Source organism: Pagrus major, chromosome 12 (genome assembly GCF_040436345.1).
Source record: "Pagrus major chromosome 12, Pma_NU_1.0".
Taxonomy (NCBI): domain Eukaryota; kingdom Metazoa; phylum Chordata; class Actinopteri; order Spariformes; family Sparidae; genus Pagrus; species Pagrus major.
In genome coordinates this window covers 26,788,184-26,810,539 of record NC_133226.1, presented here as the reverse complement: position 1 = coordinate 26,810,539, position 22,356 = coordinate 26,788,184, and the positions used below count along the sequence as shown (strand labels likewise).

Sequence of the window (22,356 nt, the reverse complement as noted above, 5' to 3'; positions counted from 1 at the left end):
AAGAGGAGACATTTCACCAGAGGCAACGAGGGCCGATCTGCCCGTCTTCAGAGAGCAGCCCTCTCTGATTATATGGCTGCTCTGTATGTCACCGCTCACACCGAGTCCACAGAGGAGCCAATAAAATAACAGAGCAGGGAAGGAAGAGAGAAGTCTGCAGTGAGCTATGGGTCATATGTCCAGGGCTAGGATTATGTTTAGTCTGTTTTGTCAGATAGAAATATGTGCGCTCACAATGAACTCACAGGAAAACACACACACACACGCAGCTTTGTTGTATTGTAGTAGCTAAAAAATAAAAATACTTCAGCCGAGGAGCTCACAGTTTCTTTTGTTGGTGCGTCCGACGCTCACGGAATAAAATTTAGTATTATTCTTTTGACCTTTTGCCAACGAGCGAGATGCTCCAATCATACTCAAGACAAGCGCCAGTAAACAAACAGAGATGTATTTCATCTTGGTCTCTACCTCCCCTGTTTCTCCCTGAGTCGGAGGTTTCTCTCAAGGCAAAATATTACTGCAACTATTTACTATAAAACTGATTTCTCTTCAGCTGATGCAGCTGCGACGTGCCGTCCATCACTCGAAAAGAGAAGTGGGCCTGGTGACGGCAATACTAGAAGTAGACTGTCCAGGAGACGGGTGAGAACGAAGACTGAAGACTGAATCCAAGAGAGCATTAATACTCATATTTTGGTGTCCAGGTTTTAAGATATTGTCTCTGAGATTATCTGCTTATACCTCAACACAATGACGGTGTGAGGACATTCATTTGTGGTGCTCACAGTGTTAAATGTTCAGAGATACTTGTAAGATAATGTCCTTGAAACTCTACTTGAACTCCAGGGAGTATTTCTGCAGTTCACTGCTAACAACAACACTTCCTGTCAGACCGATGGCGGTTGACTTGCACTGCAGAGATATGTGAAATCAGCGAACTTGTTTATTTCTGTTGTCGTTTTCAACCGGAACTGTGACGTTTGAGGATAAACTGTTAAACACGATGGTCCAACCCATCGGATGTTCCTGCTGAGTTTGTTTTATTGACTGCGTTCCTTTGCTAGTGTCGTTAATATCTAAAAGCTCGCTGGAATACTGCGACTTTTGAGGAAAACCCTCAAAGCTGGTCTAAAGTCAAAGGGGCGGTATTTTTCTTGCTATTTAAAGGCTGCATTGTTCAGATAGTAAGATGTGCCTACACAGGCGGGTTCACGACACACTTTCAGTCACGTTAAACACCTCCATGCACACATTAAAGTCACTGCAGCAAATATTGCAGCACACTTAAGAAGCAAAACTGACAAAAGCTGTAGTTATAAACTCAACATGACAGAGGAAACTCTCCAGAGGAAGGAGAATTCAACTTTATCTACTGAAATAAATATTTTTTGGACAGCTCTGATGGAGCTCAGGATTTATCAGGAGGACAGCTGCTTTACTCCAAACACTTTTACTGTGCACATCTGAACTTTGTTCGACCTTTACGATGTTTAGATGAACACAGAACATTTATCAACATTAGATTCTGACCGATCCTGTCGGCGTGTCAGGAGATATAAATAATCAATGGAGTAAAGCTGCTGCACCTCACGCGTACGCGCTTTCTCTTTTAAAACAACATTGTGTAACCTTTTTACCTTAGCAGTGTCTTGTAATGGGTGAATGATGTCTCTGTCACGTTTCTGCACTATGTAACTTCAGTGAGAGGGTAGCGTCACAGCGTTACATACATGTTTACTTCAACACACAAGTTTTAAACACATTATATTGTGATGACGCAATGAGTTTTTGTTTGTAGTTAGCAGCTACATTACGTCTGACAAACTGTAACAGACCCGGGATTTGGATGAACAACAGTGGTGTTGCAGGCAGAAACTGTGGGGGGCAACAATTAGCTCAGGATGCCAATTTCTACAGAATGTTGCTTTAATGAAAAGACACAATTGTCTTGTCTGTTTTCTGATTTATGGATTCATAAATACTTCAGCCTGTTCCTCGTTCTCTCGGTGATTTAAAGTCAATTTTTTCGTGTTGAAAAACTTGTTCTTCCAGAAAAATGTAACAACAACATAAATTTTAATTGTTACATGATGGAGAGCTGCACAGTCCAAACATAACAACAGTATTCAACAAAACAAGACATGAAATACACGCTGTGTGTTTTCATCTCAGGGTAGCAAATAAAAAAACGGATTTTTAAGGGGAACTTAAATGTTCTGCTCCTTTCTTCCTCTCTTCCCTCTTTCTCTTGTCTTTCTTCCCCTCTTCATCTCCTGCTCTCAGTTACTGAAAGGAATAATCCTGCTTCTTGGCTCTTGCTCCTCGGAGGACCCTCTCATCATGGAGAGCGAGAGACAAACTAGTCTCTGAGGGCCCCAGACTCCCTGTGCACTGAGGGCAAGCCTCACTATTTATTGGTTTGGAGCGAGACAAAATAGTCAAAGTTTAAACATAGAGGCTATTATTTGACATGTTCGCAAAAGGCTTCCTGTCCGGTGGATTCAGCCAAATTTCATTATGCTGAGCGGAAATATCTTCTAATAAGCGAGAACATCAGCGATCCCTGAACTCTGACACCAGAAATTCATGTAGATATCAACCATGCTGATCGGATCCGAACAGTGTTGAGACGGCAGCAAGATTAAATCCGACTAACCTCACGATTATCATAAGTCACACAAGCCTAACGTCACATTTAATAGCCGTCTCAGAGTTTAACAAACCCAAACTGGCTGCCATAAAACATTATAACATGCAGACTTGGGAGAATAAACTATGACTGAACTGTGAGTGCATTCATAAACCATTCCTAAAAAAAAAAAAAAACCCCAAACAAAGCACCACATATTGCTTTAGCACGACGGTGAATCTAGGCCAACACCACAGCCAAAGTTGTTTACTTGGCTTGGGGAAGCATGTGTGATCTCCAAAACTCTGATTGAGGGAGAGAAAGGGAGGATAATTGGAGTTTACAGACAGAACCCTTTTGTAAGAAAACATAAAAGCTGAAGGCAATAAAACCAAAATGAAAAGAGAAAAAACTCATGCAACAGACCGACGCAAATATAGTCTGAGCAATATTCGATTCTGCGTAGAAAACAAGCAGAGAAACGTCGTCTCTTCTGTGTGAGCTTCGGTCACTCTCAGACACTCGAGCCAGAAACGGACAGGAACCCGACGGAGGCGGCAGAGAAGCGGCTCTTTGTGCCCCAGTTGGAAGCTGGCATATAATACTGTCATCTCTGTCACAAGCGCTGTTCACCAGCCCTCTTCTAACAGCTTTCAGCCGGAAACATCATCTGACAACCGCGGACCGCTATTATCGGCTTTCTTGGAGGGCCTCGCGAACCAAACATGAATACACAAACAGACACACACAAAGACACAGCGCACACTTGCAACCGATACTCTAACACGAGCGCGTATATTCGGATTTAAGCAGCACTCAGGTCTTAATGACGGGCGATGAAGCTGAACTGTAGAGAGAAAGAGCCTCCACAGGGACGGTGGATTAAGGAAAACTGTCCTTGGGTCTCAAATTGAGATGTTTGCAATCCCCTCTAAGCTTAAAGGGACAGTTCACCCCAAAATCACAAATACAGATTATTCCTCCCACCTGTGGTGCTTTCTTATCCGTCTACATTGTTTTGGTGTGAGTTGCAGAGTTTTGGAGATATCAGCTGTTAGAGAGGTCTGCCTTCTGTCAGTGTTAGCTTCTCCAACAAGCTAACATCACCATTAGCTTCTCCAGCAGGCTAACATCAGTATTAGCTTCTCCCACAGACAACCATCAGTATTAGCTTCTCCAACAGGCTAACATCAGTGTTAGCTTCTCATCGATTTTAGCTTCCCTACAAGAAAACAACAGATAGAGCTCCACCCGTTGGCTCAATCTGCTCGATATACTGGATGTTCTCATTATTGTGACTCCAAAAGTGAAGAATTTAACTGTTTTCACTTGAGGTGAGCTGTACAATTCAAAGTAAAGCTGCTCATTTAGAGCAGATTCAGCTCAGTGTACCCATGAACTGCAGGGATCAGGGTAGTAGCTCTTAGTTTGTACAGTCCTGTCATGATCACTCTCACAAATCAGAGCTCACAGCTTCAGTTTCTTCAGTTTTGTGCCATGCCAGGCTGGCAGGACTCAGCCAGCAATCCCTCATTCTGCCTCACGTCACCGCTTTACTCTTCAGTTTATTTGTGCTCCTCAAGTTTTTGTCTTCTCTGACTGATCCACATAACAGCGGAGCAGTGGTTGAAGGCAGCTGGCCGACACATCACCACCGAGCACCACATGAGCTCTAACATCACCCGCCTTGTGGTGCAGGGATGCAAGGGTGGAAGGCACCCAGTTATCATACACAGCCACAAGGAGGTCTGGCAGGAGGCTCGGTGATGAAATGGATGTGAATAAGTGGGGAAGGAGTTGCATATAAGACAGCCTAGCGGGTCACCACAACGGCCAGCCGGTGGCAGCGGGTAGTAAAGCGAGGCGGCTGCAAGCGAGCAGGAAAACAGGCATGCACCTTTTTCTCTACTGCACACACACGCAGCCAAATCCAAACACACTCAGACCGCCCCGCAGCGAACACAACCATCATCCACTTACTCGAGAAAGCTGGTGATGTAGTCTTTGCTGCAGGCAGACCAGGAGAAAGGGTTGGTGTTGGCTGTTATGTGAGCCGCCATCAGTTTGGCTGTCTCGTGGCCTTTGGTACCGCAGGAATTCCCGATCCCATCGTGGTTCATCCCAAAACTGAAACACACACACACAAAAAAAAAGAAAATATAATTAAAGCAGCTGAGTATGAAGATCATGAGTAACCACTGGTCTCAAAGTGACCTTTTCTTCTGTTAACTCTCTTAACTTCTGTGGGAGAAGCAAACTCTGGACTCTGTGTTTATAACATTGATGCTTGGTGCTGACACGCAGTCAGAGTGGACGGACAGTGTTTCCCTGACGTCGACCTTTTGATGTGAAGACTGTATTTTTATCACCATCACTTTGTGGCTGGTTACAGTTTCCCATACGCAAATTCAAACGATATCCTACGTGTTTATTTGTATATAAGTAACTGGATACATGTTCTGTAATAGCCAACAGGCTAGCATTGATGTAAGCTTTTCCAACAGGCTATTATCAATATTAGCTTCTCCAGCAGGCTAGCATCAGTGTTAGCTTCTCCATCAGGATAACATCTATGTTAGCTTCTCCAACAAACTAACATCAGTATTAGCCTTTAACAGGCTAATAACAGTATTAGCTTTGCCACAGACTAACATCAGTGTTGGCTTCTCCAACAAGCTAACATCTATGTTAGCTTCTTCAGCAGGCTAACATCAGTATTAGCCTTCAACAACAGCATTAGCTTGTCCAACTTCAGCCTCAAACATGCAAATAAGTGAATTTTTTATTATTTAATGTCTCATTTGCATGTTTGAAAATAACATTTCAGAAAATGTTTTAAATGAATCACCTGATGAAGTTTCATGGTGATATCTGTGAGTGTAAACTTTGACCCTGTTCACCTGTGGTGTCTAAAGACACAGCTCAGGTGGGTCGACAGTGGACGGTCCAGGTCGCCGGCTGGAGGATGTTTCCCTCCGTGGCTGTTAAAGATTGAGCTCTGTGGCTCTGAAACAGCTGTGTGGAGGAGAGCCGGGGTCGAGGGTCAAACCCTGTCTGGAGCTCGGCAGGAATGAAAAAAGTTGTAATCACCACTCTGATGCCTGCCTGTCAATCACCGCCTGCAGGTCTGAGCAGGCCGTGAGGCAGAGTCACGAGGACGGGGGAGACCCACACAGCTCCCGACCTCTGCTGCTAAAGCTCCTCAAGAATTTATTTCAGGCTGAAGATAAATCATTTTTAACAATTCATTTCTTTAAAAAAAAACCTTATCTGTCTGGATATCATTTGAGAGAAAAGCTCATGTTACAGCAGGATGTCAAAGCCCACTTCTCCCCACAGTCCAGGAGCACAAATCAGCTCTAATGTATATAACAAACCCGACCACATCGCACAGCCTGAACCTGTTTTTCTAAGGCTGGCGTTTATGACATTTTACCCTCCTCTGGAAATAAATCAGGCCGGTTGAAACCTCGCTGCAGTGTGTGTTTTTTTTATACATCCTCTAGAAGCAGAGACTATTTTTACAACTGCCCCACAACAGAAGCAGACACGAGACATAATAAAGGAAATCGCCATCTTGCTGAACTCTCTCGAGAGGGATACGTAGACTAATACATCATCATTATTTTGCTTTATATTCAGGAAGAAAGAGCCAGAGGTATGTGGACGCTGACATTTGCATGAGGAAATATGTGGAGATACAGCTCGAGACGTCTGCAAGGGGGAAAAGGGGGCTGCATGCAGGTCTGGAGGACTCGAGCAGTAAGAAATGTTTGTTTAAGAGCGATTATTAGAGCGCGCGGTCGGGAAATGATAAAAGGGTTTGAGAAGTAGAAGGAGGAAACTCGTTTGTTCGAAGGAGTTCGACAAAACCAAAAAAAGCTCAACTTTGACTTTAACACAAATAATTTTATGATGTCACTTGAACTTAAGCCTTTTATGGCTTTATTCCCCCACAAGCTTTTTTTAAATACAAGATTAAAGAAGAGCTGCAGGAGGAGTTTGTTGAAGTCCAACATGTGTAAATCACCCCCAAAAAAGAGAACTACATTCAAAATGGATGACTTCCTGTTGGGTTTAGGTCACAGCACCAAGAGACTTTTGTTTGTCGGTCTGGATGTGACGTACACACGAGTACCAAATTTCATACACGTAGGTGAAAATAGTCCCAGAGGGGTGAATTTTAGGGGGCGCTAGCGAGTCATTCAGCCACGCCCACGACCGAAAACCATTAAAATATGTAAATTAAAAATAAAGAATAAACTAAAAATATTTGTTATGAAGCGACTGACAGATTCCACAGGGCAGATAAGTTCATTTAAAGATGCACTATGTAGTTTAGGGAAATTTGTGGCGGACCCTGCCACCTTTCTAGCTTCAAACAGTGTTCTGGGAGCTTATTTTTCCTCTGAGAACAGCTTGTTTATTCCCTGATGGAAACAGTTTGTATTATTACCTCATTAATAAATATAAATTAATAAATTATAAATATTAAAATTCTCAGTTTGAATCTCTTCTCCAAAACTACATAATGCTCCTTTAATTAAATCCCTTGTATGTGCGTTTTAAGTTCCTGTTTTTCTTTTTCTTATTTTTTCTTCACTTCTTCAGCTTCAGCGTGCAGAATTTTAAACAATTTTCACAATTTAATAACTTAATTTTAACACAAATTACTGTAAACAGATAAAACTATTGTTTACTGTGTGTTTTGTCTCTCGTATAGAAAATCAATTACACTCAACGTAGAGAGGCGGAGAGAGTCTGAGATTCACACGATATCAATATTTAAGTTGTTAATATCAGTGTTATCGTCGACACCGTTACATCCCGAGTATTTCTGTCCTGTAACGCGTCGTTAAGGATCTCTAACGATGACTCTGTGTTCCTTCTCTGATGTCATCGACTGTCTGGATCTTAAAAACTCACTTGTGGCCGATCTCGTGCGCGATGGTGAAAGCAGAACCGAGTCCGATGTCTTCATTGATGCTGCAGCTCCTCTCCGGCTCGCACATTCCAGCCACCGAGGCCAAGCCTGGACACACACACGCACACACACACACACACACACACACAGACACACACACACACACACACACACACACACACACACACACACACACACACACACACACACACACACACACAGGGTCAGGATGCAGCCTTTCTTTAGGAGTCGTGGTCATAAAAAAATTGTGTTTCCACACATCTGATCTTTAGCATCACCAGCTAGACGTCTTCATTTTTCATTCCTTACAAACGTCAGACTGCTGGAAAACGTCTAGACGAGAGTTTAGATTTATACATTTCAATTCATGTAACAAGGGAGCGCCTCAAACACGAGCCAAGAACGGGAATATAAGAACCACCCCCCTCCTCCTCCTCGCCGGCAGCGTACCCCGGCAGAAAGACCTGTCAGAAGATGTAGATGTTTTCCTCATTTCAGAACCGGAGAACACGGGGAGAGAGAAACGCCGAGGAGAAGGTGTTTAAAGGTAGAAAACGATCCAGGTGTCGCAGCTTCTTTCTTTTCTCCTGAAGCCTGACAGGTCAGATCGGGAGACAGGAGGCAATTCTTCACAGATTACATCTACAGGTGACTGCAGAGCGGATCGGATGACAGCGCAAAGCAGGTGTGTGTGTGTGTGTGTGTGTGTGTGTGTGTGTTGGGGGATGTGGGAAGTTTTGTTTCATTCGCTGAGGTATTAAAGGAACAGTTCACCGAAAAAATGAAAATTCAGTCATCATCTCCTCACCTCCTCCATGCTGATGGAGAGTCAGGTGAAGTTGCTGTTATGACTGAATAAACAAACTGACCTTAAAGGACAACACAATTTATACTGTTTTACTTTGTGTATATGTGGCGGACCCTGCCACCTTTCTAGCTTCAAACAGTGTTATTCTCCTCTGAGAGCAGCTTGTTTATTCACTGATGGAAACAGTTTGTATTATTACCTCATTAATATTGTAAATATTAAAATTTCTTCTACAAAACTACACAGTGCTCCTTTAAGTTAAGGTAATAAAACTACGTGGTTAGATTTAGGAAATAAAAACACTCGGTTAGGTTTTAAAAACAGATCATGGTCTGGATTAAATTGATTAATCAGCGTTCACTTGTGGTTTCACACCTGACAGGAGCAGCGATGATCCCCAAAAATTAAAAATCATCTCTGTTTGAAGTGACGAGGCACACAACACTCTGTGTGACGAGTTTTTAGGGAGTCCAAGTTGAAAAGACGTCGGACTGAATATCGACCAGTTATCAGAGAAATCAACGCTGAAATCCCGGCTCATGCTTGATTTGATACAGCGAGATGTAAGTGAGAAAATGTGTTTTTCTTTGTAATTTGAGTGCACTGACCCTTTAAATTACTCTGAAGAAATTCTCAAAGAAAGCTTCGGATGATGCTTTGATATCGACAGACGTGACGCGCCGCAGGAACTGTATCGTTCGTGTTTTCGGTGGTCAGCGCCGCTCCAGAGTTTCTTGCTCAGTCTGCGTGAACTCTGCCGCTCGCTGCTTAAAGCGGCGTGGCTTTTGTATCCTCTTCACTAAGAGGCTAAACAAGAATAGACTCGCAAATCAGGAGGCCAGTGAAGCCATTACTGCAGGGAAGAGAGGGAGCCTGGAGGTGAAGAAAGAAGGAGCAGAGGGAGGGAAAGGAAGGAGGGAGGCTACTCTACGATTACTCTAAGAATGTGTGTGAGAGAGTGAGTGAAGTGAGAGCAAACACACACACAAGTTGTTTTCTTAGCACCGGGGTGGATTGTGTATTATCTCCAGCCCCGTGATTACTCGGCGACCCTAAAGGCCAGCGATCTGACCCCGAGGAGCATGATCCCCCTGAAGAGGAGGAGGGAGGAGGAGGAGGAGGAGGAGGAGGAGGAGAGGTGAGGGGGTGGGGGTTGAGACAACGAGGAAGCCGAGCAGATGCCGGGGCAATTAAAGCGACCGGGGAATGTGACGAATGCGGTCAATCTGTCAAACCACCCCTGAAGTCACAATATTACCTCCAAGATATACTGTGGTGCCTGCGGGGCCTCGACAAAGATAAGATGAGGAGAGGAGGGCTGGGTGGAGGAGAGAGGAGGAGGAGGAGGAGGAGGAGGAAGAAGAAGCTTGCTGTCCTTTTTCCACCTCAAATACCACCACAACCAGCTTATCTCCCACTCTATCTCCCTCCAAACACTCCCCGTAATTGTCCTTTTCCCCCCTTCCTCCTCCTCCTCTTCTTCTCCTCTTCCTCCTCCTCCTCTCCTCGACACACACACCTTCTCCTCTCTCCCTCAGCCTCGGTGGAAGTGTAAACACCTTCGACAAACTGAGGGTTGGAGGCGGAGGAGAGCGAGCGCTTTTTATAAACCGGAGCCGACCGCGGCGAGTCCAGGTTTGGTGGAGGAGGAGGGTGGGGGGGGGAGTCGCTGAGGAGCTATAATAACACAAGTGAAAACATCCTTCTCATTATGTCTCACAGGAGGAGACCGAGGCGAGCGCCGCCGCCGCTAAATAAGGTTTGTCTGAGGACACGTCGAAGGTCGGGCGAAAATGAAAACCTCTCCAGAGGGAAGAAGAGGAGACGAATGAAATCCTCAACCAGAGAATCAGATGAAATTATTAATTTGGCAAGAAGACACATGTTAACATTCATCACTCTCCCTCTGCTGCAGCACTCACCTAAGGTACCACAGGGTTTGTTCTTGTAGGTGCAGATGTCGTACCTGCAAGACAAGAAGAGGGACAAATACAATTAACTTCACTCTTTTTATCGTCAGTTTTTTCTTTCTCTTCGCTCCGTTTCATTACATTTTGAAGTTAAATGCTGTGATATATCAGATACTTTAAGACTTTATCTTGAGTACTAATCGGTAATATTTGAACTCGATATCTTCACTTTGACTCAAGTGTGACTTTCAGGTAAAACACACCTGGTCCACTCGTCCATCTATAAGCATGAGGCTTGTGCAAAATGCCGCTTGGCTGACACACATGAAGCCTCGACTCTTCACTCACATACAGGTAATCCAATAGAGCGTGGAGGAGGAGGCTTCAAGAAGACATCATACATTTCAAATGAATGATCCAATCGTTCCTAAAGCTTTTAATCTATTAAAACCAAGGGCACAGCAAATTTAATTTCACCCTCCTCCCCGTCTCTCCCTCACTCTCCCCATAAACTCCTCGTCCTCCCTCCCTCCCAGTGGAGAAGCTCCAAACCAGTGAGGTTTGATCCTGACCTCGTTGAGGACGTCTGTTTGTTTTGATTTATTTCCCTAATTTCCCCTCGCGGTCTTTTTTTTTTTTAACGTGACAAACAAGGCAGCAGCTCAAAATGCTGTCCGGCGCAGAGACTGACAGAGAAGCAACAGTGCTGCTGCTGAGGCGATGATGATGATGATGATGATGATGATGATGATGATGACGGTCGTAACAACACTCCTCAGAACCTCTGACACTTTGATCACGTAGTAATTATATTCATTTGGTTGTTGCAGTTGAATTAGCTCGATGTGTGTCGTGACAACAGTGAAGTAAACTTAACAATTAAGCGCACAAAATACTCGTGACATTAAATTTCTCTGCCGTCAATCTGTGGCTGCAACTGACCGATATAATAAAAAATAATAAAAAAACAGCAGATTTTTCTTAAAAAGGAAGGTTCTGGGGCTGCAACTAATGATTATGTCCATAGTCAATTATTTAATCGATTAGTTTACTTGTTGTTTGGTATTTATAAAATGTGAAAAAATGCCGATCAGTGTTTCCAAAAGCCCGAGATGACGTCCTCAAATGTCACAGACGAGGGAAGAAACCAGAAAATATTCACGTTTAACAAGCTGAAATCAGAGAATCTTAAAAATGACTCAAAAGAATCAACTGATTATCAAAAGAGTTGTCGATTCATCTAATCGTTGATTTATCGATGAATCCTTGCATCGTCTTCACATTTCTAGTTTTGTTCACACCAAATCTCAGAGATGTTCAGTTTTTATGACATCATTAAGTTATTTAAACGTTTAATTGATTATTAAAATAGTTGCCGCTTCACTTTCTGTCGCTTTACTTTCTATTAATGGATAAATCTTTGTCAGCTCTACTTCCATCGCTGATCTACAAGTTAAATACAATCAGCTGACAGCTGCACGCATCGACCGACCAACTTTTTTAGGTGCATTCTTCCAGCATCACGAGGAATGTCTGACTGCTCCTCCAGACACGGCGGTTAATGAGGGCTTCCTGTCCACCATCAGCTATTTATACTATCTCCAATGTTAGCATCTCTGAGCTCAGCGGGCGCCTCCTCCCCACAGCTTATTATCTCATTATCTCTCGCCCTCTTTTTTACTCAGTATTCACCGAATCTATATTTACTCCGCATTAACCAATACTTCACCATATGCCCAACGGCGGTGTGGATGTGCGCCATCTACGGGCTATAATAGCTTCGACACAACTGACATCTGTGCCGCAGGGAACTGCTGTTTTTTTATACCTCAATCTAAACAACTTCACCGTTGGTGCACTTAAAGGAAATGTTCACCCGCAAAAATTAAAATCCAGTCATCATCTCCTCCCTCCATGCTGATATAAAGTCAGGTGAAGTCTCGTCGTCCACAAAACATTTCAGGAGCTTCACAGTGAAACAGAGTCGCAGCGCTCTGCTAAACAACTGAAGCAGCTGGGGACGGAAAAACTACCAAAACAACATAAAATGGCTCCATTCAGCTCGTCAGCTGTAATCACAGTCTCCAGAAGCCCCGAGATCGCAAATCGATTAGACCAGATTTTATTTAAACCCTCAACGCGCGGTCGGTCTCGTCAGGCGGGCTGCACGCTGATGCTTTTAGTTTAGCAGCTTCAGTGAAGATTTCATCTTGAAGGGTGTAAATAACGTTTGTGTCTTATCTTATCTTATCTGACGTTTCATGAGGTGTTTCATATCTAAAATGATATACATGACTATGAAAAAGAGTCTGGGTTCCTCTTTCCAGTCACGCCCTGAGGATGACCCAGTGTGGGTCGAAACCGGTCGACGTTTTTTTCTCCTTTGTGATTTTTTCGCTCTGAGATGCCCTGACGAATAAATCCCTGGCTCAGTGCATGCCTGCGTGCTTCCTTTTTCTAGGTTGGTCAGTTTATCTTCACATTCACCTGGAGCTTACTAATCCACAGCTGAGAGCACCTGGTATCGTCTCCTCCTGCTTATATACTGTCTGAGATAAACCCCATGACCACTGCATCGAGACTGTACGAAGCAGCCTTCGGTGCTGCCGGTGCTCGAAGCTGAAACCAACAATAAAAACAGGAGCCAAAGGAGCTGGAGAACATCAGCTGACAGACAACAAGCAAGAGCACACTAATGATAGAAAGGCTGTTCTGAACAGAGCCCAGAGAGTCAAAAAGCTTGGCTTCAGCCCATGTCAATCACCGAACACCATCCTCTCTCTTGACAAAACCAGAGGGGGGAATATAGACCTGAGTTGCTAGGTTATGTGGCCAAAACAGTCCTGGCAACAATGAAGCCTGTTCCAGGTAATGACAGAGGTTTGCTGTTTTATGGTAACACCCATGACATAAATTGCAGTGTGACAGGTACAGCACATTTTATTTTAAGAACCGAGGTCTTTATTCCCATCAGCTTTAACAGTTACAGGTAAAAAAGTTTGTGCACAAGAGCTGGACATGTGGAGGTCTGAGTACTGAAAGCTGCTGGCCTCCTCTATTAGCAAACACACACACACAACTTCAGTGTGAAGCTGGACCAGTGAATGCACAGCTTGTATGTGCCAAGAGCACTGAAAATAACCTGCAACCTATTTGCTCAAAATGAGAAAATTAGCAGTACTTACAATGAAAGTAACAACCAAATGAAACAACTCGTACTCTTTGAAGTATCCACGCTGGCAATATGTTTTCCATACCTGCAGACGTGAGATTACACTTACCGGGTGATTAGGACAGCGTTGTCATGGTGAGCCATCCCATTTTCGGGAATGCTGTTGCCGTCGCCGTGATGAGACAGGATGGACTTCTGCCACTTACAGAAACTGTCCAGAGACTTGTCAGCATGATGGTTGATCTCCAGGTTCGGCTGCCAAAGACAAAACACATGCAGCAAACACTGAAACATGATACAGTACCACAAAGCAAAACCATATGATGCAGCACAAAACTGCTAGTTTCAGTACAATGAAGTACTGAATAATATCATCGTATCATAACATGTCGTATTGTAATTGTGTTGTATTGTCTCACATCACATCAATCATCAATGCATCTGTGTCGTATCCTTTCATATTGCATCATATCACATCATATCATTATAACATGTTGTACTGTATTCGTATCGTATCGCATCGCATCGTATCTCATTGTATTGTATCATATCATAGTGTTCTGTATTGTATTCGTGTTGTATCCTTTCATATTGTATCATAAAGTGTCCTAATTTATTTGTGTTTTTATCGTATCATATCGTTTGGCATCATATCGTAACCTATTATAATGTGTTGTAACATATTTGTGTCGTATCCTTTCATATCACATTGTATCGTCTCGTATCCTATCGTATCGTAACGTGTCATATTGTATTTATGTCGTATCATACCATCTGGCACACGATACAGGAAAGAGACTGCATGTTCTGCCAGACTTAAAGGTCGCGCTTCACCTCAACGTGCCCTACAGAGGCTGCTAGAAATGCAGAAGACCCTCTCTAGAGCTGGTGTTTGGTGACTCCTGCTGACATCATGATGGTTTGATTACAGCCACGTACGTTTGTATCAAGATTTACGCCTCTCAACAACTGATGGTCTCAACTGTCTACTGTCCAATGGAGGCAGAACTCCAAATAAATGTGACACTGAACATAACGCCACATGTTGACAGCGCTAACCAAGGAGCCACCAAGTAGAGCGATTATCTGGATGACTTATTAGAAGGAGTGCTGAACTGGGATCAGAGAGGGTTTAGAGGACAAGTTGTTGGAACAGCAGAAAGTTTCTGTATTTGATTTAAGCCGTCGTAAAGGTAAAATCATTTACAGCAGGAAGAATTAGAGGAATCAAAAAAGGAGTAGAAGAAGGAGTTGCATTATTTGAGGAAAGCAGGAGATGTGGAAAGAGGACGAGCGGGAGGAGACGGAGTGAAGCGAAGTCTGCAAAATGCATCTACGTCTATGAATGTAATGGGCTCAACGACCGTAAACCGATGATTGATCACTCTGATTAATTACTGAACAACTCAACAGGCCATCAGTGACTCACTTCCACCATAAAATGTTGTTTGTGCTGTAACTCAATTTTCTGCTCATTTTATCCAAATCAAGAGCTGAGAAACTTCCTTCCTGCTGGATCAAAGTGCGGCTCCGCTTTACATGAAAACTTGTTTTTTGGACGTGACGCTACATAAAGAGCCGCGATGAAAAAAAACAGATGTTAGCCGGCGCTCTGTTTCTGCCATCACACATACATGCACATGTAGAGCGCATGTAAAAAATCCTCAATGGAGGCTCCCTGAGGGAAGATACCTGAGAGCATGTTTTTTAATCTGAAGCGGTGTATAGTCTCTCCTCTGCCTCCCCTCCGACCACGGCAATCATGTAAAATACTGCAGCTCACTCACGGGAAGTAAATCAGTTATACACTGACTGCAGGTGAGGACTCGCGGTAGTAATATGGGTGATAATACTGCATTGAGCTGCTATGATTTATCGATCCATTCTCATTCTTATTCCCTAATTATTTTGATAATAGATTTGTCAGTTTAAGCAAATTTTTCCAGAAAAAAAGATGATTTTCATAATCCAGGTCTCCAGAAGCCCTGAGATCCCAAAATTGATGTGCAAAGACGTTATTTACACATTTTCTAAAGCTGAAATCTTCACTGTGGCTGCAGACACCTTGTCTGATGTGGGAGCAGGAGCTGGACCTCGCATGGGTGGTGTAAATAACATCTTTCCAAATCAATTTGGGATCTCGGGGCTTCCAGAGGACTTGGATTACACCAGATGAGCTGTTTGGAGCCATTTTATTTTATTTTTTTTAAATGTTTTTCCGTTTTTAATCAAGTCTCCAGCTGCTTCAGTTGTTTAGCAGGATGCTGAATCTCTGTTTTACTGTGAAGCTCCACAAATGTTCTGTGGACTACGAGACTTCACCTGACTTTATATCATCAGGAGGAGATGATGACTGAGCCTGACTTTATATCAACATGGAGGGAGGAGGTGAATTATTATTTTTGGGTGAACTGTTTCTTTAAGAAGCTGGAATCGGATTATTGTGACTTTTTTCCCTGAAAACACAAAATTAAATGATTTTCTGCTGATTATCCAAACAGCTGTCAACTTGTTTAGGAGCCAACATGCCAACACTTGAAGACTTCAGCTCTGAAAAGGTTGTAAATAACATCTTTTCAATTCACTTTGGGATCTCGAGGCTTCCGGAGACTTGGATTTGCATTTTGCGCTTTATTTGGCTGTTTTTTTTTGTTTTGTTTTGTTTTTCCCAGCTACTGCAGATGTTTAGGAGAATGATTCAACAATGTTTTGCTGTGAAGCTCCAGAAATGTTTGCGGACGACATGCGGGTGAGGAGATAATTACTGATTAATGTTGGGGTGAACTGTTCCTTTAAATGTGAACATTTCCTGGCTTCAGTAAACTGAATATCTTTGGGCTGTGGACAAAACAAGACATTTGTGGGCGTCGTGTTTGGCTTTGGGAAACACTGATCAACATTTTCATGAATTAAAACTAAATTAATGATAAAAGTTAAATAAAACATTTTTCTTACCTGATCTTCGGTCAGAACAATCAGCCGGGTCACAATAATGTTCACAACATTTCCTAGACTGGCATCACGGTAAAGTTTGGCAACCTGACCTCCAGAAAAGAAGAAAAGACACAAAGTCAGACAAATTGTGTCCGAGAGCCACAACATCTGATCTTCAACCATTAAGTGAAGATAATGAGCCAAACAAAGGAGAGACCGCAACAACAACAACAACAACAACAACAACAACAACAACATGAGCAAAAAGTAGGATCAAACTTACAATATTCATTACAGACAAGATGTAGTGCTCAATGTCTTTGCGTCCGTGGTAACCGACCATCATTTTATCAGCGACCACAAGCGTCTCGACGAAGCGCTCGCTGCTGACAGAGCGCCGCTGCCGGTGGGTGCTGTTCGACTGCTCGCTGTCGTTTAGGGGTGCGGGAGACGAGTGGACAGGTGGAGGTGTGCTGAACTGGCAAGGTGCACTGCTTTTATTGAGGTCTGTCAAAGAGAAACTGAAGTGAATAACGACATCAAGTGTGCTTTGAAAATAAGATGCGTTATCTGTGGGAGAGGGAGCCGGTCTGTGTGTCGTAGGTGCACACGGGGGAATCTGCCCCTTTGAACCTTGCAGCTAAGAGCCTCCTCTTTATGACCCAGATGCTCTGGGAAAAAGCTATAAGATGGTACATGTTCGGGCACGCCAGCTTCCTGACGATGACAGCCCTTTGCTGTTTCTTATAAGACCTTGGCCCAAATACCTAAATATCCACCTGGTTCCTTTTTCCAGTCCGTCATATCTCAGCAGACACAGTATCTGGTGGAGCTGTTTGAAATTCTGAAAATCTGAACATGATTGTTGCTTCTATAAATAGGATTTGTGCTTCTATAAAAGTCAGAGCCAAGTCACTCTTTATGCACTGAGGGGCCTTTTATGAAAAGCTGAGAGTGAGACTTTTTTCTTACAGGTTGAAAGGTGTCCAGGCCAGGAGCAACTATAGCACACAAGAGGCCCGGTCATGTCTACCAGAACCTGGGCCTAGAACCAAACCAGCACTTCCTCTAACCTGCTATGTATAGTTATTCCTTTACGTCAGTTCCACCCACACAGAGTCCAAACCCAGATGGAGGTTCACCAACCTGAAATGCCACAGCTGAACTCCTGGCTATGCTCTTGTGGTGAGGGAATGGCAGACATTTTATAAATAACATGTTGCTGTGCTTCGTCCAGGTTCCATTCGCTGGAGGTGGTGGAGGAAATGTTCTTTAATGGCTCGATCAAATACTGTTCTTCCTCTGTTGTTATGACGCCGTGCTTGTTGGGGGAGAAAACCAAAGAAAGAGACAAGTTACAAACACAAAACATGTGTCTGAAATCTGCACAAAGCACAGGTAAACGCACACATTTTGTTTTCAATGCACTTTCATTCAATTAAAGGTGACTCCTCCTGTTTCACACCGGGCAGTTCAGTGTGTAGGGCTGGGCGGTATATCGATATCATACCATCACTGTGACATAAGTGTTGTTTTTTCCTGGTTTTAAGTAAAGTTATGTCATTTTCTGAACTCGCCCGCCTGTTCTACTCGTTCTGATACCCAGTCATTATATCCACATCATCCCCTGATGATTATTGATCAGACAAAGCACCAATAATCATCCCTACAAGATCGAGGTACTTAGTCAGAAATATTGTGATATTTGATTTTGACTTTAACATTTAAGAAGTCCTATAGAGGAGATATATATCGTGTAACGCGATGTAGCCTATAAATATCGCAATCCCAGTTTTAGACAGGCGAAGTAACGGCACAATTAGACGCATGTTTGCCTCAAACTAACACAAAAAGACAAAAAGATGTGTCCACGAAGGTAAATAAAGGAGGGACTGGAGGAAATTAACAGAAACAACTGGAGATCAGTCCTCTTACAAATGTCTGCGCAGTAAGGACATTATGGGAAATGTAGAACCCAGTGTTTTTGGACAGGAGGGACTGAGAAGTGTTTTTTTAATTTATTGTGTCTCTAACAAGCCTCTCAACTTGTAAAAGTTACACTAAATAGGCGGAGTACTCCTTTAAATAACTAATATATTCCCTCGTGTGACCTCTGATGTCGTGTTTTAGCTCCATCAAGACCAACATCACAGATTGTTCTCGGTCCTTCAGCAGCCTCGGTGGCGCATCAACAGGGAGAAACCCTTCAAAATGAGTTTTGTAGAAAACGCTGGCTCGGCTCTGTAAAAACCTACAATGAAAGCAATTAACCCCACATCACGCCAGCACGCAGAAACATGTTCGATTTGGGGTTTTAATAGTGTGTGATGTCAACATCTCAAAACTGTCCAGACAGCTGATTACATTAAAGCACAGACACAGTTTTGTCCATTTTTGGTGCTGTTAGAAAAAAGGGCAAACACTAATTCAATTTATGATTCTCCGTGTAGGTCCTGCCAACACATTTGGCTACAGGTTTCTCTCCACATGATTTCATTTGCCAATAAGAAGCGGGGCCTTTTTTTCCCCTTCTTCAGAGTTATTCTGAACCGAGAAGGGATATTAAAACGTCTTCCAATTTCTTGATTAGCAAAGAGAAGCTGGACAGTCGCACAGTCTGTGGATAAGAGCCCGAGGACTAAAAGCTTAGACAGGATAATTAGATGCCTTGTTAGCGCCGCTTAGTTTTGTTTTTTGAACACTTGGGGTAATATCTCTGACTTTACACGCATTATTTTACAGATCAGATAAAAAAGAAATGTGATCTCAGCGATGGGAAGCTTTTAAAGTCTGAGGATAAAGTGTGATATTTAACGCACAAGCGGAAAGAAAAAAGCCTCTGATGCTTCTCGCTAACAGATCCCTGAGATGATTTCTCTACATGAGCATCACCTCGCTCCAAGCTGCAGACTCGCCTTGCCAAGTGGACGCGAGCCAAGATTCTGTTAAGCAAACTACAATTGGTCTAATCCTCGGAAAGACTGGCTGACATCAGAGCAGCACAAGCTAGGTATGTATTAGTTATCTGACATTAGCGTCGGGGTTTGTTTGAGGTTAGCAGTGTGAACTCCAATACACCCCCTGCCTCTGTCACTTAGCCCTACTCCTTCATTTTGCACTAAAGGTAGGGTGTCCCGATTCCTGTCGGGGCTTCACGGCCTGCCAGGGATCAATCCCATTTCCAATTCTTACCCCTTCTCCTCATTTTCAAGGAGTTACAAGGGATAGTGGTCTATGAAATGAGACCCTCACCATCGCTCACAACTTTAAACGACCAAGTCATCAAATAAACAAGAACACTGCTGCATTAGCTGGACACTAGCGGTGCTTTATAGGCAAATATTAGCATTATGTGCTCCTCACTGCCAGTCTGCACTGATATTAGAGGAGCAGCAGGTCACGTCCCTTTCGGTTTCCCTCAGTGGACCTTATTTGATAAAACCTTTGTCTGTTAGTGAACAAAGAGAGACAAATAATGTATTGATCCTGTTTGAATTGTGTCATGAACCACACGCATGATGTTTGTCAGTTTGTCATCAAACTAATGAAACATCAGACGTCATTATGAAGACGACACAGCCAACAGCCTTGTTAGTGACGTCGTCTCCTAACTTAAACATTGCAGAGCTGCTCCTGTATATCAGCAGCTCACAGAACTGAACCAGAACCAACTCTCCTGTCACAGAACTGCAGTTGTCAATATGAGCAGATTTATTGTGATGTTCATCTTTTTTACGACCTTTTCTGAGCCCAGTCGGCTCCATGTTGGTGTTGGTGCTCACTGAGCGCTTTAACACAAAACTAGATGATATTTTACTTTAATTACAACAAACTGAGACTTAAAATTATCTTTTAAATTCACAAACATCACATGTGTGATTCATGACAATTCAAACAGGATCAAACATTCATTGAGGTCCACCGGAAGAGGCGTGACTTCAGCTCTGTAAGGAGTGGTGTAGCGATGACGTACTTTTGTAGCTAACCCGGAAGTTAGCATCGCCCCGGTTCCCTCTGTGGGATTTTGGATTATTGCAGAAAATAATCTCTGTGACAAACACAACTATTATTCTTACAGGTTATAATCTTCAGCCTGTGGGAACCACACACCTTATTTCACACATTTAACTGAAAACCAATTCAAAGAACTGGAACCGGAAGTTCAAAAGCCTAGCCTGCAAAAAGTCGTCATCCTGCAGCACTCAGAAATGTTCCATCATGTCTGTTTACGCAAACACCACTGACGACTACTCATGATGTATGAGGGTCTTTCTCATGTTTCATAGCGGGACATCTCACCCACTGGCCCTTATAACTCTGCTCTGAGGAGCAAGTCAGCTCTGGAGGCAAACAGAGGTCAGGGAAACGGGACAATGTGCCAGTAAAAGTCTCCCCTCGTACTCACCAGGCCTTTGCAGTTGCTGAGTGCCACTCTGGTCGTGCTGTGCTGATTTTGCAAGAATCCCACATAGTGACAGTTATCTACCATGTTATGACGCCACTCCAGCCCGTCTTTGCCCCAATACTCCACTGTAAAATGTTTTGACACCAGGTGGGGGTTGAGCGTCAGGTTTAAGTGAAAGTGCTTTCCGTAGGCTGACAGTCTGTAGAACAGCCGGGACTCTGGGGGGTCCGACGCGGGCAGCTGTCCCATGATGGGATCCACCGCTCCGCGTCTCCGCCGGCCCGGCCGGTGGTGCTTCACAGTGTAGCTCAGGAACTCTCCGTTCTCATCCACCCGCACCGGGACAGTCAGCTGGTAGTGCTGCAGGTAGGACAGGAACTCCTCTTTAACGGGAGAAAGAAGAGAAGAGATAATGAACATACTGCTGCTGACAGTACAAGTGTTAAAGGAACAGTTCGCCCAAAAATGGAAACCCAGTCATCATCTCCTCCCTCCACGCTGACGGAGAGTCAGGTGAAGGTTCGTAGTCCACCAAACATTTCTGGAGCTTCACAGCAAAACAGTGCTGCAGTAAAACAACATAAACTGGCTCCATGCAGCTTGGATGAGGCTGGATGAGCTGGGGAGACAACGCTGCAACTCTGTTCTGCTGTGAAGCTCCAGAAATGTTTTGTGGACTACGACACTTCACCTGACTTTCCATCAGCATGGCGGTGAATAGAAATATTTTCAGGTGAACTGTTCCTTTAAGATCCTCCTGGCCGCCTGTCATACCTTGAGAGTTGTGTGAAAGTCTGTTGATGCTTTGAAACTCAGAAGCAGCCATCACCACCAGGCTCAGTGTCCAAGTCAGCGTCTTCCACAAAATTTCCATAATTCAGGGACAGCTGTGACATGGGGTGAGGGGCAGAGGGTGCTACAAACGGGTTAAAAGCACGCGATCGGTCCGAAGCCACACCATAACAAGTCCATGGTTTGTCTCCTTCGCTCAAATGTTCTCGTCGTGCTCGAGGGCTCATCCAGGTCTCAGATTTCTCCTGAAGGCGAGCACTTCCACGTCTCACTGGCCTCTGAATTCATGTCAGCAGCTCGTAGCAAACACCGTAATCCATCAGACACAGCCGCTCTCAGGTGTAACTCCAGACAGGAAGCTTTATATTGGAAACTTGTCTTGACCGATCCATCTGCATTCCTGCGAAGGGAATCAATCAGAAGTTAAATGACCCGGCAGCTCTGGGATGCATCGCTCAATCAGAACCGTTCAATTCATCGATCGAAGGAAAACAAACCTGTTCGGTGTTTATTTGACATGTGACACATTCAATGTCTCCAGATTCAATATTAATAAATATTGCTAATATTTGAATCTTTGGCTGCTGGTTTGGACAAAAAAAAGGTATTTAAAGTCGCCAACTTTAGGCTCTGATTTGCATTTTTCCACGATGTTCTGCAGAATTTTCTGAACCTATCGATCAGAGTCAATGATCCACACAAAATTAATACTTTTCGATTGATCGTTTTAGTCTTTATCAGCCAAAACTATGAAACATTCG

General features: G+C 43.6%; 1 protein-coding gene across 1 annotated transcript in view; it reads right to left on the bottom strand.

Annotated features, from left to right (window-relative positions):
- Window positions 1–21,677, bottom strand: part of adamts6 (ADAM metallopeptidase with thrombospondin type 1 motif, 6) — a 54,991-nt gene extending 33,314 nt beyond the window's left edge. The window contains exons 1-9 of the mRNA XM_073478240.1: window positions 21,578–21,677; window positions 20,804–21,186; window positions 17,545–17,719; window positions 16,682–16,905; window positions 16,420–16,503; window positions 13,574–13,719; window positions 10,305–10,348; window positions 7,556–7,661; window positions 4,610–4,756 (exon numbers count right to left, since the gene is read on the bottom strand). Coding sequence (XP_073334341.1) covers window positions 4,610–4,756; window positions 7,556–7,661; window positions 10,305–10,348; window positions 13,574–13,719; window positions 16,420–16,503; window positions 16,682–16,905; window positions 17,545–17,719; window positions 20,804–21,186; window positions 21,578–21,677 — 1,409 coding nt within the window. The remainder of the gene's footprint in view (window positions 1–4,609; window positions 4,757–7,555; window positions 7,662–10,304; window positions 10,349–13,573; window positions 13,720–16,419; window positions 16,504–16,681; window positions 16,906–17,544; window positions 17,720–20,803; window positions 21,187–21,577) is intronic.
- Window positions 21,678–22,356: the final 679 nt, after the last annotated feature.